The sequence below is a fragment of the Chiloscyllium punctatum genome, chromosome 7 (genome assembly GCF_047496795.1).
Source record: "Chiloscyllium punctatum isolate Juve2018m chromosome 7, sChiPun1.3, whole genome shotgun sequence".
Classification (NCBI taxonomy): Eukaryota; Metazoa; Chordata; class Chondrichthyes; order Orectolobiformes; family Hemiscylliidae; genus Chiloscyllium; species Chiloscyllium punctatum.
Genome location: NC_092745.1, coordinates 101,245,556 through 101,263,623, shown reverse-complemented (window position 1 = coordinate 101,263,623; position 18,068 = coordinate 101,245,556). Strand labels below are relative to the sequence as shown.

At 40.6% G+C, this 18,068-nt stretch overlaps 1 protein-coding gene across 1 annotated transcript in view; it reads left to right on the top strand.

Annotated features, from left to right (window-relative positions):
• The first annotated feature begins 4,516 nt into the window (after nt 1-4,516).
• LOC140479360 (uncharacterized) overlaps nt 4,517-18,068 on the top strand; it is a 108,149-nt gene continuing 94,597 nt past the window's right edge. The window contains exons 1-3 of the mRNA XM_072573270.1: nt 4,517-4,609; nt 8,535-8,608; nt 14,838-14,956. Coding sequence (XP_072429371.1) covers nt 8,585-8,608; nt 14,838-14,956 — 143 coding nt within the window. The 5' untranslated portion in view covers nt 4,517-4,609; nt 8,535-8,584. The remainder of the gene's footprint in view (nt 4,610-8,534; nt 8,609-14,837; nt 14,957-18,068) is intronic.

The following is an 18,068-nucleotide window of genomic DNA, read 5'->3' as shown; positions in this document are numbered from 1 at the left end:
CCTGTTTTCATGCTGTAGGAATTCTTATGGTTGCGGTAATTTGGGAATTTCACTTCAACAGACTTTGACATATGCAATGTTGAAATGGGAACACATATTGGGCTGAGGTTGCTGCCAAAATAAGGATCAGGCTGGTGATATTATCCATAAAATATGCATAATTATTATATTGGTTTGAGATGAGTAGATACACTATTAAATTCAAATATCCAAGATTTGCATTGCTCCTCCATTAGCTTTGCGAAGATGACAGCTCATCCTCTTCCTCACCATTGACATCCAGTGAATGTCATGAAGTTGTGTAGTTATCTTGGAAATGCAAAGAAATGGTGTCACAGACATTTAAGATTCGTACTTAATAGTAAGCACCCATTTGTTAAGATGATAGTGGCAAGGACTACCTCTCTGACATTGAAGATTTACACATTAAAGGAGAAAACAGTACAAATGTTGCAAGTCTCTGATTCCCCATCTGAAGAGTTTCTGATCTATTTTATAAATAGATCAAGAAGCATTTCTGAAAGAGGCAGTGATCAAGGCTGTTGCCTTGAATTCCCTATAGCTGATTGTAAAATGCAAAATATAGGCAGCATGTTTTCACCTCGACCAGGCAATCTGTGGAAAAGGACGCCAAGACGGGGAATAAAGAAAAGATCTGAAAATGTGTTGCTGGAAAAGCGCAGCAGGTCAGGCAGCATCCAAGGAGCAGGAGAATCGACGGATGCCTGAAACGTCGATTCTCCTGCTCTTTGGATGCTGCCTGACCGGCTGCGCTTTTCCAGCAACACATTTTCAGCTCTGATCTCCAGCATCTGCAGTCCTCACTTTCTCCAATAAAGAAAAGATATCAAACTAATGTCAAGCAACTAGGATTTACTTCATACACATTTGTATATGCATATTAACACATGAGGATAAAAATTATGGTCATGCTACATACTTCTTGCACACCCTGGATTTTAATTGATCACCATGGGTGGCTGTGGCTTCATCTGCCTAGGTCCTAAGCATCATAATTCCCTAACTAAACCTCCCCTCCTTTCTACCTTTTAGTTCATAAAACATACTTCTTTAATCAAGCTTCTGGTCACCTCCTAACTTCTCTGTGTGTCATTCAGTGTCAGGTTTTACTCACTGGCACTCCCGTGAGGCATTTTGGGACATTTTACTTAGTTAAAGATGCAGTATAAATGCAAGTTCTTGTTGTTGTCCCTCTGCAGTATTTCAGCCTGCATTCACGTACCGCAGAAAGATTGTTAGATTAACGTCAAGACAGGGTTAATACTATCCCACCAGTGGTTATTTTTATGTGCATTTACGCAAAGTATCATGATCAGTGAAAACAGTAAACATGAAAAACGCAATATGTTAAAAACTTTCCATTAAACTATTCATTATTGACAAAAAAGGCAGCCAGCGGGGAGCAAAACAGTTTCTTACGCTTGTGGCTTGTAACGTTGATTATCTGCCACGTCCTCTGCCTACCCCCTGTGGAGAATGGAAATTGATGGACAATTGAGGGTCTTCAAATCTCCTTTCAACAAGCATTAAATGAACTTTGTGAACTTCTATGTTTTACTTTAACTGAAAGGTTTAAAAAAAATCTTGCTGCCCGGACCTCCGGTGATTTTCTGACCCGACTCCCAAACTCTCATGAATGTCGTGGATGTCCCAACTCCCACAGAAACCGAGTGGATAATTGAGTGCGGATAATGGGATCGAGGTTCCCCTGTAATCTGAAGCCCTTTAATTGGATTATAGTTGTATCCTATGTACATGACACTGTACCTTATCCAAATGCAAAATAAAATTGTCTTATCCTCAATGCAATTCATGTGATGGATGCCATGTAAGGAGGTCACATTACAAAAATTTGCAATCTGTTACTCCATTCGGGCTGAAGGTAACTAATACATCTCTTACCAATCGGCTGTTTGGTCAGATTTCATGCCACCATAACCTGAACAAAAAAAATAGGAGACACCTGTTTATGAATTAAATCTTTAAAATGTTACCATAAATGCGCTGAATTCTAGAATTTTGATAATAAAAACAAATCCCTCAAGTCTTTTAGATTTCTTCAGGACAAAAAAAGTTACTTTGTTGTATTCTGAAGTTAATAGAGATGTAAACCTTTTCCGTAAAATTGTTTGACATGAAGTGAGGTTTGTAGACATGAAGTTTGTTAAATTCATTCCAGTAAAGAATCTTGCCAATGATACAAGGATTGTAGTAAGAAGGTTTTGTAATAATGAGGTTTATTAGAACAGAAATAATCCATTTCCATTCGCTGTAGGTTTGCGAGAGCACTTAACAACAGTTACTAGAAGCTGATTGTTTAGTGGGGGTACGCTGTGCTCCTAGCTCACTGAAGTTCAAATGCACATTTACATGCACATAGTTTTGTTTTTGTATTATAAAGTAAGGCAGGCAGTGGTGGACATCACACCATCAATCAGGACCCTTTTCTAGGGTGCCCTGATCTCCCCATTCCCTAGGCAACCAGCAAACAAAGCCATCATTTTCCCAATTTTCACAGACACAGGTGCTGACACAATAACCGCTTCCTTCTGCAGTGAAAGGGAGGTTAGGAACAGGTTCATGGGAACCCACGCTGACACGCTCGTGCAGTTGAGCTGTCGGCCATCCGCTCTCCCATGAAAGGAGGCTAATTTGTTGTAACTGTGTTCCCAGGAGATTTGACATATCCTCAAGTAAAAGAAGGGAATTAATCTAAACTTCTGATAGGTTCTACTTGGGTAATCGTGCGTTAAAATAAAACTTGCCACCGCCGCCACTTATTTCAGAATCTGCTGCAGCCTTTCCTTCAATTTAAACAGTGAATAAAAAGTTGCATATAGCGTTATGGACAATTGGGATGGCTATTAAAGCTCCACATTGAGGGATTTAGATGGTATTAGAAGCCACGGAGCAGAGTTTCAATAGTAAATAACTGTCATCTGAACCCAGCGATTAAATCACTGTCTTGCAAGTAATGTTGGGACTATGGTTATCACAAGATATACTGTGAGCCAAATAAGTTTAATAAACTCATTTCTGATTCCTTTTTATGGGCTGACACTGCAGACCAATAACATGTGTCCATGTAATCCATGTGGTTGACAATCATGGATAGTTATTGTAATTAAAATACTGCAATGTTATCAACAAATAATTTGATGGAACTTTATTTGATAGGAACTTTAATGGTGAAGCAGAATATAGGATACAAAAAATCTGTTTTGGTGCTGTAAGTCAGAAGTGATTGTTGGTACTTGGTGTAGTATCCAGTGGTGGTTAATATGTAGAGGGTGAGATTGATATGTTGCTATTTATAGTATTAAAGTAAATTTTAATTTAGCCAATGATGAATAATAGTATTAATCAGGTGGCCTTCCACTCAAACTCATCCACTTTGGGAGAGGGGATTTTTGATTTCATATCTTAAGATATCCTCCTGTTTAAACTCAGCTGTCTCAGTCAGGTCAGCTTCCTAACCTTGACCTTGCTTTACTTTTGGGATGAGCTTTGTATTTGGTTTGGGAATCCGTCTATGCTTCAAAAGATCTAAAATGGTGGGATAAAATATTATTTTGTAGTGGATTATTCAGCTTCTGATTTTCTCTAAATGGATTTTCTGATCAAAAATTCTACCCACAGTAAAAACTTAATTCAGAAAATGGCCAATTTTTTTTTGCTGTCCAGAAATATCTTTCCCTTTTCCTGACAGATTACTGAAGATCTGAAGCAACTGCTGGTAGCTCCTTTCAGATTCTTCTATCTGAAGAGCAATCTCTAATATTATGTAACTATGGTGAGTTTGTTTCACAGGCTTCCACTGTCAGGCCTGAGTCCAGGTAATGATGCCACTCTCACGGTACCACCAGAATTTATGTACATTTGCCTGATCAAGATGCCAGGAAATGGGTGTCAAGTGAAAATGAAGTGGCAGCATGACATAACAGTCTCCACTTCAGTTACTTCAGCTTGATGTTCCAGAGTGACTCCTCACAGGGGATAACATATGCTTCTGGTTTCATTTCCAGAATATGTTGCACAGAACCATGTAAGGGTGCCAATGATCTTAAGCATATGAATCCTGCTTTAACCTTCCCTTCAGTAATATTGACTGGGCGCAGAGGCCACTGTATCTTATGTTTATCTAAGCCCACTGTTTTATTCACAGTCCTGTTGTGAGCCTCCTGTTGATTCCAAAAATGTTTTAAATCTACCAAAACTGATGCGAGTCGAGTGCTCTGTTGTGCTTTTTACTGCATTGTTGAAAGCAAAATACAATGTATCCATGAGAAGGGGAGATAGTGGAAATCATATTGCTTTTACTTGGAATTAAAAATTGAGTGCAAAGATAAAATACTGCTGTTCATTGGTGGGAAGAAAACTAAATGTTTCATTTTGTTTTTAGTGCCCTTTGGAATTGTGTTTTACATAAAATCTGTTCCTGCCTCAGTTTAGTGAGGACTAAAATTTAACCTTTTTTTGCACACACAGAATATCCCTTGCTGATGAATTGTCAAATGGCCTGGTTGAACTGATCACTATCAGAGATAAAGAACCTGACAAGTGTAACATAATGCTGTTGATTGTAATGGTAACGTAACTGTTGTTCTGTTGTCTTATTGCACAATGTCACACCAGTTAGTTAAATGAACGGTTATAGGAAAGAATACCTGCCCAGAAACTCTAATGACACCACAATCTGTTGTAATAGCAACTTATTCGAAATGCATTTTACATCTTTAGCTTATTAATGTTATTGTCTCCTGAATGTACTGCACGAACTTATTATATATTTCACAAAAACTGAAAACTGAAAGAACTTATAAACCAGGAAAGGTTTTGGAAAGGATTATAAGAAATAAGATTTACAATCATCTAGCAAGCAACAATGTGATTTCAGATAGTCAACATGATTTCGTCAAGGGCAGGTCATGTCTCACAAACCTCATTGAGTTTTTTGAGAAGGTGACCAACATGTAGATGAGGGTAGGGCAGTTGACGTGGTATACATGGACTTCAGTAAAGTCTTTGATAAGGTTCAACATGGTAGGCTGTTGTAGAAAATGCAGAGGCATGGGATTGAGGGTGATTTAGCAGTTTGGATTAAAAACTGGCTTTCTGAAAGATGGCAGCTAGTGGTGGTTGATGGAAAATATTCAGCCTGGAGTCTGGTTACTAGTGGTGTGTCACAAGGATCTGTTTTGGGACCACTGCTGTTTGTCATTTTTATAAATGTCTTAGACGCAGGCATAGGTGGATGGATTAGTAAATTTGCAGATGATACTAAAGTTGGTGGGGTAGTGGACAGTGTGGAAGAATGTTACAGGTTGCAGGGGGACTTGGATAAACTGCAGAATTGGGCTGAGAGGTGGCAAATGGAGCTCAATGCAGCTAAATGTGAGGTGATGCACTTTGAGAAGAATGACAGGAAGGTAGAGTACTGGGTCAATGGAAAGATTCTTGGTAGTGTGGATGTGCAGAGGAATCTTGGAGTCCATGTACATAGATCCTTGAAAGTTGCCACCCAGGTGGATAGTGCTGTTAAGAGGGCATACGATGTATTAGGCTTCATTCGTAGAGGGATTGAGTTCCAGAGCCGCAATATCATGTTGCAATCATACAAAACGCTGGTGCGGCCACACTTGGAATATTGTGTACAGTTCTGGTCCCCATATTTTGGGAAGGACGTGGAAGCATTGGAAAAGTTGCAGAGGAGATTAACCAGGATGTTGCCTGATCTGGAGGGAAGGTCTTATGAGGAAAGGCTGAGAGACTTGAACCTGTTCTCATTTGCAGGAAGAAGGCTAAGAGGGGATTTGATAGAGACATACAAGATGATCAGAGGATTAGATAGGGTAGACAGTGAAAGTCTTTTTCCTAGGATGATGACGTCAGTGTGTATGAGGGGGCATAACTACAAATTGAGGGGTGATAGATTTAAGACAGATGTCAGAGGCAGAGTTCTTTACGCAGAGAGTGGTAAGGTTGTGGAATGCCCTCCCTGCTAATGTAGTCAACTCAGCCACGTTAGGGAGATTTAAACAATCCTTAGATAAGCACATGGATGATTTTGGGATAGTGTAGAGGGACGAGCTGAGAATAGTTCACAGGTCGGCGCAACATCAAGGGCCGAAGAGCCTGTTCTGCGCTGTATTGTTCAATGTTCTATGTTCTGTGTTTGTCATTTTTATAAATGTCTTAGATGCAGGCATAGGTGGATGGATTAGTAAATTTGCAGATGACACTAAAGTTGGTGGGGTAGTGGACAGTGTGGAAGAATGTTACAGGTTGCAGGGGGACAGGTTGCATGGCATTCTTTCTCTTGATTGCCATACTGCTGTTTTTGGTGCAAAAAACAGATGCTGCCGGACCTGTTGAGCTTTTCAAGCAATTTCTGTTTTTGTTTCTGATTTATAGCATCTTCAGTTTTTCGGTTTTTATTTGCTGTTTTAAGGGAGATTGGTTAGCTCAGTTGGCTGTGTTCTAACTGTGGATACTGTAAATCAGAAGCAAAAGCAGAAATTGCTGGAGAAGCTCAACAGGTCTGGCAGCATCTGTGAAGAGAAGTCAGAACTTTCAATTCTGAGGAAGGGTCTCCAGACCTGAAACATTAGCTCTGATTTCTCTGCACAGATGCTGCCAGATCCGCTGAGCTTTTCCAGTAACTTCTCATTTTGTTTCTCATATTATATATTTCTTTTAGCCTGATGATCATCCAGTAAGTTATTCTAAATGAATAATACAGAGGAGCCAGAAAGGATCTTTAATCACCTCTAAAATGTTTATTATTTGTATATTCCCAATATCCCCAATGGTTGTGGAGGATAAACACTTTTAAATAGTTATAAAAATTGATGCAGCAGCTTGATGTTGTATAATGGGTCTGTGGGCCAAGGGTTTGTTTGTTAAGTAAATGCAAGTAAATGTTTCTCCTTCATCTGCAATCTACAGACAATCTGTCACTGAATGGCATTCTTTCTCTTGATTGCCATACTGCTGTTTTCGGTGCAAAAAACAGATGCTGCCGGACCTGTTGAGCTTTTCAAGCAATTTCTGTTTTTGTTTCTGATTTATAGCATCTTCAGTTTTTCGGTTTTTATTTGCTGTTTTAAGGGGGATTGGTTAGCTCAGTTGGCTGGATCACTGGTTTGTGATGGAGAGTGACACAGTGCAATGTGATGCCAACAGCATGCGTCCAATTCCTGCAGCAGCTGAGATTAGCATAAAAGACTCTCTTTCTCAACCTCTCCCCTCACCTGAGGTATGGTGACCATTAGATTAAACCACCACCAATCATCTCTTTCTAATGAGAAAGTAGTCCTATGTTTTGCTCTAAATCAGTGAATATGAGTAAAGTTGGGGTTCATTTACTCAGTTAGCTGGACAGCTGGTTTGTGATGGAGAGTGACACCAACAGGGTTGGTTCAATTCCAACATCAGCTGCCCTTTGCCTGGGGTGTGGTGACCCTCAGGTTAAACCACCAGTTCTTTCTCTCTAATGAGAGAGGAGTCCTGTGGTCTGGTAAGGATATAGTGACTCAACTTTTACCTTGTGTGTGGTTAAAGCTGAAAAGCCAATGGAAGTAATTTTTTTCAATGTGGCCAGGATAAAATATTATGCTCTGCCCAACTTTTAAAAATTTGCTTAATTTCATCGGTATCTTAGTCACAATTTCCGAGCAACATCCAGATTGGAGCAATTCAGCCATCTGCTTTCTGAGTTATGACTGGGGGAGAGTAGAATAAGGAGAATGGAATAAGACAGAGATCTTAGGTGTGAGGGATCCTCTTCCTCAATATATTAAGTATGCACTTAATATAGATACAAATGCAATTTTTCTTTGATATTAAAAAGAGCTTGTATCATTAAAAGGGCACAAGTCAAAAGAAAACGACAGAGCATGCATTGACTTCTTTTAGAGGATGAGATCAAGTTGCAGTCCTTGTTTGCTAATCTACATTAGTTCCCAGTTAAGCAACACTTCTATGTTAAAATTCTCTATCTTGTTTACAAATCCCTTAGCTTTATCACTTCCTTTCTTTATAACTCAGTGGTACACCAGAGCATTTGGACATCACCTTATGTACCTCAGTACCACATGTTGTTTAAGGATGTTCCCTTGAAGCATCTTAAGACATTCTGTTGTGGCAATAGGAGTATTGCTGTTGTTACCACAAGGATTGTTCTTAGTCTATTCAGTATTTAAATCTTTTATATCTTCAGCGATGGCACTGTGGAGCTAGGATGATCCACAACATTTCAGTAATTTATTTCTTTAGCGTGCCGATGAAGGGAAACATCTGCTTGCATTTAAATTCAGCACATTTAATCTCCCATACATGTTCAAGGTTGTCGTTTATATCATTAGATAAACTGTGCAGCTCATGTTAAAGCTGATAATCAAAGTAGGATTTCTCACCAAATTATGTTGTTTCTGATTAATTCCGAGGATGCAGTGAATTATAATTTGGATTTTGTTGGCTAATATGTGCATATTTTTATTTTATGAATTTAGGCTTTTTTGGAATTCAGCCTCCCTCTGCAGTTAATCATCGAGACACTGGAATGTATCAACCTTACAACTATAGGGTAATATTGAAATAGTTTATTTAATGGTACATGTGATTCTTATTGTCAGAAGTGATCACTTCCTTTGCGGTAAATTAACTTTGTCAGTGAAGCTATTTAACTTGATTCACTGTTTATTGGAATGATATTGCAATTTAGTAGGTTGCAGATTAATTCTGTTGGCCCTTTAGAGAACTCTGTTCTTACCTTCTCCCCTCTAATTGTCAGAGGGAGCTAATTTAAGCTCAAAACCTTTCTGCGCAGTTCTACAAATTGGAGACCAAGGGCCAGATTATCAGACACTGAGTCAGAGGAACCTGACCTGATGCTAAACCGCCCAGGAGGCTCTCCAAGATGAAGGCCTATGTTTGTGGACTCAGGGAGGGGAGGGATGTAGTGATTGTAATGGAGTCAACTGGCTGGACATCATGGATGATTGGGCCTCTTAGTCTGGTCCAACCTGGCTGACTGATAAAAAAGGAGTGTCAGAGATATGACCTTCTGGTACCTGACTCTCTTTGTGGCAATATTAAAGTCTAAGACTGTTCTTGTGTAAATAAAGGGTGACTTGGTGATGGGATACTGGCCTCTTTTCCATTGGGAAATCACAAAAGATTCCCATTTTTCACAAAGTTACTAATATATTCTAGCAATATTAAATATACCTGCCTTGCAAGTAAAAGGAAAGGAGATATACTCTCTCCCACTGATTGCTAGAATTCAGTCACTAAGGAAATACAACAACAGAATTTCCAAAATTCTGCAAAACTAAGAATCTCAAAATCAACTGCTACCAGTGCCATCCAATAATAGCAACAGTATCATCTTATCTGTTCTTCATGAACAATTCAGAATCAGAGTTGCACTTTTTATTTTGCCTCTTTCTCTTTGGACTCACCCCCATTTCTTTGTGTTTATGTGTGTTGCATTATTCACTTTTACTCATCAATAAACACTCTTTTCTGTTATTTCAAGAAGGTCTGATTATATTGACTATTTTTGGAATATAATTTCATTTGGGTCTGGGAGAAAGATATCCCACAAGGGAAGGGATCCTTTTGATATTAACCATGTTGTGAGTAATCCAGGGTGGGAGGAGGTCAATCACCAGGGGGAGCTAGGGAGCCACCTCCCTCACCCATGAGTTTAACAATTTGGGGATCCAGTGCGAACCAGGGGAGCCTCTCGAGCTTTCTTGTCTTAACAGAATCCAAATACTACCCATCATAGAATCATAGAATCCTTACAGTGTGAAGGCAGGCCATTCGGCCCCTTGAGTCCACAGTGACCTGCTGAAGAGCATCCCTCCCAGACCCACCCCGTACCCTATCGCTGTAAACCTGCATTCCCCATGGCGAATCCACCTAATCTACACATCCCTGGACACTACAGGCAATTTAGCAACTGTGCACTATTGGAGGAAACCAGAGCACCTGGAGGTAACCCACGCAGACATGGGGAAAATGTGCAAACTCCACGCTGACAATTGCCCAAGGCTGGAATTAGTGTAGTTTGGTGTTTTTCTGGTCACCGTCGATATGGTAGGCCAAAGGGCCTGTTTCTATGTTGTATGACTCTGTAACTCTATAATTGTAAGATGGCTAACAAAGAGAATCTCCTTGAGGCATATTGGAAAGACTTAGAGATTAGCAAAATAACCTGCTCAGCATGGACTGACTAAACCAAAGGATCTATTTCCATACTGTATGACTCTGTTACTCTGTGGCTACATTACAAACACACCTACCATGGTAAATATGCTTGGCATGAAACACAAATCCAAGTTTTCTGGCCCAAAGATAGGCATATTACCATCGTGCACCAAATCATCCTCATAATGGGTGTAAATGTATTTTGTATATAGTAATTTATCTTATGTACTGTTTGGTGGAAATAGCAGTGCACAAATTGGTTGTTGTATTTGCCTAAGTTTCAACAGTAAGTACACATATAAAATGATTGTGAAATGCTCTGGTTTGTCCTGAGAAAGGAGCTTTGTGGATGGAAGTTCATTGTCTCTCCCCATTATCCAACATAATTAAGGAGAGCTGATTTTGGAATGAGAAATGTTCACTGCTGCAGCAAGGAATATTGTCCAGAGATTGATATTAAAATGCATTATTTTTGCGGGCAAAATTAAACTTTACACTGACTACACCTTTTTCTACTCAAGTCTGTGCAGGCAAGCTTGCAATCTGATACTCAGTTCAAAAAGTGGAAAAACCTTCCAAATTCCAATATGATTGTATTGAGTGTATAAGCAAATGATTAGTATTATGCTCACAGAGAATAGGATGCCATTTTTTATGTTTTTTCCTGTTTTAGAAAGGTTCCAATATGTAACTTCTTCTCATTGAACTCTGCGGAACTGGTGAATATTTGCTGTCTTTTAGTGAGTACAGTGAAAGTGGATAAAGATACTGGACAGGTAACTGTGTGCGCAAAATTAAAGCATCAAATGTTACCAATATCAACTTTCTGTTCTTGAAAGTTTTAGGACTAATTAAACAGCAGAACAAGATTACCAGTTGTCTATTCATAACGAATACCTTGCCTTTCATCTCCAGTGCACTTTTTCAATTTCAAAAGATGAAATATTCCTCTAGGGAATTGTGAACAGTCTTATCGTGTCTACAAATAACTGTGAAAAACTTTCCATAATTCTTCAGTTAATTTATCCTTTATGTTCAATGATATTTACAGGAATGGTTTGATTAGGAAATTAAAGTTGTGCTAACGTGGCAAAAGCTCAACACTGAATTTGAAGATCAGATACACCTGTGGGATAAAGGCACATTAACTATATCCTATCCGGAGTAACAACTCCAAAATAATGTTTCTTCTGAGTAATCCCATCTGTCTCAGAAATTACTCAGTGGGATTGACTTTATTGTTTGGTGTAAAACTGGTAGGGTGCATGTGTTTGTCAACCACTGCTGCTTTAATAAGCTCGAAGTCACTTGAAAACTTCGACCATATTTGCATTGACCCGGAAGTTCATGGTGCTGTGATGCTGCTTGGTGATTGAAGAAAACCAGAAATCGAGTGGTTTGGATAAATGGGAAAGGAATGATGGAGCTGAAAATGTGTTGCTGGAAAAGCGCAGCAGGTCAGGCAGCATCCAAGGAACAGGAGAATCGACGTTTCGGGCATCAGCCCTTCTTCAGGCTGATGCCCGAAACATCAATTCTCCTGTTCCTTGGATGCTGCCTGACCTGCTGCGCTTTTCCAGCAACACATTTTCAGCTCTGATCTCCAGCATCTGCAGTCCTCACTTGCTCCTCGAAGGAATGATGGATGCAACCTGGAGCAGGAATGTGGCTGAAAATAGTTCCTCTATTTCCTTTTTGGAATGTGTAGGTAACTCATTGAAGTGTGTGAATGCTTTAAATTTTTTGTATGATCATGCATGTGCGATAAGTTAAAGACTGACTTACGTGTGGGCTGGACAAGAAGATTGGAATTGTTGTGTGGCCAAATGGAGTACAGAGAATATTGATGGCTGTTGATATTTTGGTTCCTTCTGCTCCCACATAAATAATAGATGAAAACTATTTTGGACTATTTATTAAACAGTGTCCAGTCTCACAGTGGCCAAATGTTGGTTGTAAACTAGTTGGCAGTCTCCATGCACTGGTAATGGCTGGTGCCTTTAACCCTCTTCCCCTAGTTTTGTCACAAACATCCAGAAGATACTGGTTTACTTCTCCTGGGATAGGGAGATAAGCTGCATCCCTGCAGAGATTCTCATCAAGGAGACTGGTCAGTCACTGCTGTGCGTCTGCACCCAAGTGGTGAGTTTCCATTTCTGGTCCCTGCAACAGTGCCTTCACATTGAGCTTCCTCCCAGGTGGTGCACCCAGGTGACATATTTCTCCTACTTGGGTGAGTTATTTCAAACATGACATGCAGCTCTTGTGGAAGGCGAGGGTCTTCAGTTTTCCCTCAGGAGCCAATTAATTTCTGGAACACGGTTTGCTGGTGCAGGTTCTTGCTACCATCAGGAGTAGAGGCTAATGTCAGAGAGACGCTGCTCAGGAACCTGCACCTCCACCACGGCGGGTTCGAGTGGCCGGTGGACAATAGAGCCGTGGCTGCGGGGGCGACCAGAGCCGGAGCCATGATGGGTGGCTAAGGCCTGGCCTGGATGTTGCTGCAGGGATTGGCAAGCAGGGTGGTGATGAACGTTCAACTCCTGACCGATGCCATCCGTTGCCTGAAAATGGTGGTGCTTAACCTGGCATTGTGCACCATTTAGAAAATGCTCAGGTTGTAGAATCAAATCATAGGATCCCTACAGTGTGAAAACAGGCCATTCGGCCCATTGAGTCCTCACCGACCCATTGAAGAGCATCCCACCCAGACCCATGCCTTTACTCTGTGTAACCCCGCATTTCCCATGGCTCACCTACCTTGCCTGTACATGCCTGAACACTATACGGCAATTTAGCAGGGCCAAACCACCTAACCTACACATCTTTGGACTGTGGGAGGAAACCGGAGCACTCAGAAGAAATCCAAGCAGACAATATGCAAACTCCACACAGACAGTTGCCCAAGGGTGGAATGGAACCCAGGTCCCTGGCACTGTGAGGCAGCAGTGCTAACCACTGAACTACTATGCCACTCCACGGTGTGCGGTGAAATCCCATCTCTGCATACCTCTGCTTGGACAGAATTTCATGTTTGCCTTTGGGCTCTGAGCCTCCCTCAGGAGCCCATACCTCAAAACTGGAGCCATCTTATGGAAATGCCTAATATGTTCTTCCATTCAGTGTGGAGCTACTTTCCATACGGGCTATTGCTACACAACATCCACTTTGATTCCTTCATTCGCCAGCTGGACACCCCTTGGTGTGCTTATTAATCATTGGTCAACGGGAAACCCCAGTGGAGGGCTCTCTACACTGGAGTCCTCCCACTCTTCATCAGGAAATTGGGCTGAATGGGCATTGCACACAGCAGTGCCATGTAATTGTCGTTGTGGTGGTTCACAGAATCCCAGATTAAGTCTTTATTTTGCGGTGTTGTGGAGTCCATGTACTATGTATATATTGGTTGTGGGCAACTGCAGCCCCTTTTTAGTTATTTGAAAAATCTTTCATCATGATTTTGGTTACACTTCAACCCTACACTCCTGATCTTTAGGCATCCGGTGCAGAGGGAATTGGGCAGATTGGAGCATCTCCTTGTGGGTCTGCTCCTGGGCCTGGTCAAGTTGGTCATTAATAGATCCAGGCAGCAGGCTGTGGAGGAGGTAATCTCTGCTGATTGTCTGTCCTCTTCCCGGCTACGTTCATTCCAGGGTGTCTTTCGGGAGGGACCATGCAGTGTCCACCAGTACTCTTGATGTCTTTAGCAAGAGATGGTTGCCACAGGGGATAGCGTTCTTTACTTTCCCCTCCAATTCCATTTTAATTTAGCTACTTCCTGCTCTCCAAACTCCCCCATCACCTTTGATGGTCAATATTGCCCTTAACAGGATTTGCATGTAAGTTAACTAATTGGGCAACATGGGTAGTGGTTAAGAGATGAAAAAAATACGTGGGTGATTTGGTGATGGAAAAAGAAAAAATGGTCGGTTATGTGTAAGAGCAATCTGGATATTAAAAAAAGACAAAATTAATAAACAGCATCCTGCAGTTTCTCAGAACTGTTTTGAAAGAATCCTCTGCATACAATAAGATCATAATTTGCAGATGAAAAGTGGCCTCTCCAACAAATTATTGACTGACCATCTACCAGACTCTAGAAGTCTTGTGGTACAGTGATAATGTCTCTACCACTGAGCCAGGAGGACTGGGTAAAAATCCCACCTGCTTCTATGTGAATAGTAACATCTATAAGCAGGTTAATTCGGAAAATATCCAACAGACTCTACCAAGATATCAATGGACAGAGGGCCAGAGAAACATAACAGCAAATTCAGACATCTTAGATGTCTGCTGTTAAAATCTGCCTCGTGTGTTTAACAAGCTGTGATTGAAAACCATGAAACACAAAGTGACATGTCTGATGAGGTTCTGTGTGAAGGTAAAGCAACCCATATTAGTTTGCCAGTTCGCATTGGGATGGAGAGGGACATAGCGATGTGACTTGGTGGATGGATGGCACAAGGTGCCTAAACAGGAATTGTACAACCACCTTTTCAGAAAAATGGAGTAAATGTTAACTTCACATAACTAATTTTTTAAAGTTTATTGTATTCTTACTTTAAATGTTAAGTAAACACATGTTCTCCTTGATGCAGGGTGGAAATAATCTATATAATGAGCTGTACCTGACTTTGCACTTCCTACTACTAGAGATTAGACAGAGAGGAAGCCCACAGTACACTCCCATGAGATCGGTCTCAAAATGGAACATGCAGTAGGTTTCTTCTTTGCACTCTTCTTAAACAAAAGGGTGGTAAGTTTAGGTGGATAATGAGTTTGCTGTTCTGGGGTTTTGAATCATAACTTGTCATAATTAACAAGAATTTTCATGATTGGAATCCTAATTAGTAATGATTTTGCAATTCACACACTTTCAGAAATATTGCGGTCTCTGAGATCATGGATGTCAGTATTGGAGAGTGCAATTTCCTCACTTGGGTCATCCCTAAAAGTGACTGTCTCACTACTCCAAGGTCAGGTTGTTCCCAAAAGGTTTGTGCGACATACCTGATCTGTGAGTGTATGATACTGACAGGATAATGAGAGTTTTATATTTGAGGAGAGCGAATAGTGAAAGGCAGTAATTTGCTTTTGGATTAGAAGAATCAAGACTTGAGTTTGCAGAAGTCTTGACTGAGACTAAATGTGAGAATAGTTCCTTCTTGAGGAAGGGATTCATTTAGAACAGTTAGGAAATAGGTACCCTCACTGGCAGAGTTTTACTTTGAAAATTCCAGACTTGAAGTTTTTGGTTAGAACCCTGAGAGGTTATTTTAAGCTTTGAAAGTTTAAGTTCAGTTGTATGAATAATTAAGGAATTAACTATCAAGCTCTCAGGAACAAGACTTTATCCAAAAGGATTCACTCCTCAATGCTGATGTTCTTCAACTTGTTGAGTCCCAAAAATTTTTTTAAAATTCATAAATAGTTTAAAAGGTACTTTCAATTTACCTGTTTATTGGTGAAGTTGTTTCTGGATTATAAAAAATGTATTTGTTCTACTTAGGACATAGTATGTTCTGAAGATGGCATTGTTAAGACATACCTAAATGTTGATTTTCATTATGATTCAAGTGCTTTCACCAGCAGTATCTCTCTGAATCCTTGGGATTTCATTTGCTGTATTCTCTCGCTAGGCGGAAGTGAGGACTGCAGATGTTGGAGATCATTTCTGATGAAGGGCTTTTGCCCAAAACATCAATTTTCCTGCTCTTCGGATGCTGCCTGACCTGCTGTGCTTTTCCAGCACCACTCTGATCTTGACCCATATTTTCTCACTGCCAAGTAACCCATTGTTTATAATGATGTGGCAATGAGTGGCATACCAGCACAGCACACTGTTTCGTTGTTGACTCGTAGGACATAGGGTTGTGCTTATGACCCACTCTATTGGAAATTCTTGATTCCAGGAATATCAGTAATGAACAGATAGCAAATAGTAATCACACATTTCAGCAAAAGAAGGAGAAAAGAATTAACTATATTCCTTTTGTGATCCTCGTTGGTGTTACTACGGGACAAGTCCAATCCCATGCTTGATATACAAGGTGGCCTTTCACTGGAAGATAAACACCTAATGTTGAAGATTTAGTTTTAACAATAATAGAGATGAAGAAAATAAACCTAAGCTATTTACATATAATATAATTTAAAAGATTATAAAACACTTGACAATAGCAAAGTGTTCTCATCTGTATGACATCCATATGTTGAACTTAACCATTTCTTTCAGTTCCTGTTCCTGAGAGCTTGATAGCTCATTCCTTGATTATTTATACAACTGACCTTAAACTTTCAAAACTTCAACTGTGTATGGCTGAGCAGGTATTGTGGAGAAACTCCGCAGGCCACTAGCAAGTTGCCCCTTTTAGATTAGATTAGATTACTTACAGTGTGGAAACAGGCCCTTCGGCCCAACAAATCCACACCGACCCGCCGAAGCGCAACCCACCCATACCCCTACATCTATCCCTTACCTAACACTACGGGCAATTTAGCCTGGCCAATTCACCTGACCTGCACATCTTTGGAGTGTGGGAGGAAACCGGAGCACCCGGAGGAAACCCACGCAGACACGGGGAGAATGTGCAAACTCCATACAGACAGTCGCCTGAGGTGGGAATTGAACCCGGGTCTCTGGCGCTGTGAGGCAGCAGTGCTAACCACTGTGCAACCGTGCCACCCACAAAGATACTTTAAGATACTTTGCACAAAAGATGTAAATCTGTCACACCTTGAAGTAAACAGGCAATGCACAACAAGAACAATTTCAAGAGATTATTGATCACCAGCACAGTTTCTGTTCCTGTCCCCAGTGCTACCTCCGGAATCCACCTAGTCCTCCTTCTTACCAGATGTTGTCTCTTGATGCCGTCATGGGGTTTGTTTCTCCAGTAACGTACCATTCAGTTCTAGCACCCCATCACCCCTCAATTCCTCCAGTGTCAGACTGCTTCTCCCAATGTTGAATGAGCCACAATGTTCCAGATAAACATGAGGAAAACCAAAACTATCATCTTTAGCTTCACAAGAAATGCTGTCTGCTTACCACCAATTCCATTTCACTTTCCAACCAGTTTCTTAGGTTAAACTGTGGTTTTCAGCAGTTCAATGACTCATCCCTGAGTTGAGCTTCTGACCACATATTCTCTCAATCACAGCATCTTTCTTGTTCCATTTTAGTTGACTTTTCTCACCTTTATCTCTAATATAATCTGTTTGAAATGGAAACACTCATTCATTCACAAACAGAACTATTCCAAACCTTTCCTGACCAACTTCTTAACCTCCATTCTCCGTAAACTTGTGCTCATCCAAAACTTTCCTCTTATCACATTTAAAATTGACTCTTTTCTTTCAGAGTTATGTTACATTTGAATAGTGCTTTTCTTGGCTTCAATAAATGTTACATTGTGTAAAGTAAGAAATTGGCTCTGTAATGCCTTCCAGCCTTACAATCCTCCAAATGTCAATCTGTCTAACTATAGCTGCAGAAATTCACCAAATATCCTTAGACAGCACCTTCCAAGCCCACGACCACTTCTATCCAAAAGGACAAGGGCAATAGATATATAGGAATACTACCATCTTCAAGTTCCCCTCCAAGCCACTCACCATCCTGACTTGGAAATATATCACTGTTCCTTCACTGTCGTTAGGTAAAAATCCTGGAATTCCCTTCCTAACGACATTATAGGTCAACCCATTGCAGGTGGACTGTGGTAATTCAAGGAGGCATCTCACCACCACCTTCTCAAAGGCAACTAGGAACAGTCAATAAATGCTGGCCAGCCAGCAATGCCCACATCCCACATATGAATAAAAAA